The sequence below is a fragment of the Bison bison genome, unplaced genomic scaffold (genome assembly GCF_000754665.1).
Source record: "Bison bison bison isolate TAMUID 2011002044 unplaced genomic scaffold, Bison_UMD1.0 scf7180017864512, whole genome shotgun sequence".
Lineage (NCBI taxonomy): Eukaryota > Metazoa > Chordata > Mammalia > Artiodactyla > Bovidae > Bison > Bison bison.
Genome location: NW_011495066.1, coordinates 244,300 through 244,686, shown reverse-complemented (window position 1 = coordinate 244,686; position 387 = coordinate 244,300). Strand labels below are relative to the sequence as shown.

The 387-nt window shown below is 54.5% G+C and overlaps 1 protein-coding gene across 1 annotated transcript in view; it reads right to left on the bottom strand.

The window, feature by feature from the left end:
* The window catches only part of LOC104981018 (ATP-dependent RNA helicase DDX3X-like), a 13,454-nt gene that overhangs the window by 4,490 nt on the left and 8,577 nt on the right, over window positions 1-387 (bottom strand). Inside the window, exon 8 of the mRNA XM_010829903.1 lies at window positions 295-367. Within this exon, the coding sequence (XP_010828205.1) occupies window positions 295-367 (73 nt within the window). The remainder of the gene's footprint in view (window positions 1-294; window positions 368-387) is intronic.

Genomic DNA, 387 nt, shown 5'->3' with positions numbered 1-387 from the left:
TGAGAATAAACCTGCTGTAAAGCAGAATTGCTGTTTAGTCGCTCAGTCATGTCTGACTCATTGCGACCCCATGGACTGTGGTCGGCCAGGCTCCTCTGTCCATGGGATTGTGCAGGCAAGAATACTGGAGTGGGTTGCCATGCCCTCCTCCAGGAGATCTTCCCCACCCAGAGAGCCTCCCAGAAAGGTAGGAAAGGACACAGCTTTACTGTGGAACCAGCCTGAAGCTAGAACGGGGACCCATGGACTAATAGCATCACCGCCTGGGAGGGGAAGGAGGAGGCTGGGTCCCACCTTTTGTGCAGCTGAGCTGACACTAGAGCTCCTTCCTGGTCCCAGATAAGCAACAGCTGAGTTCCCATGTCCTCTGAGGTGGGTTTACGTTTG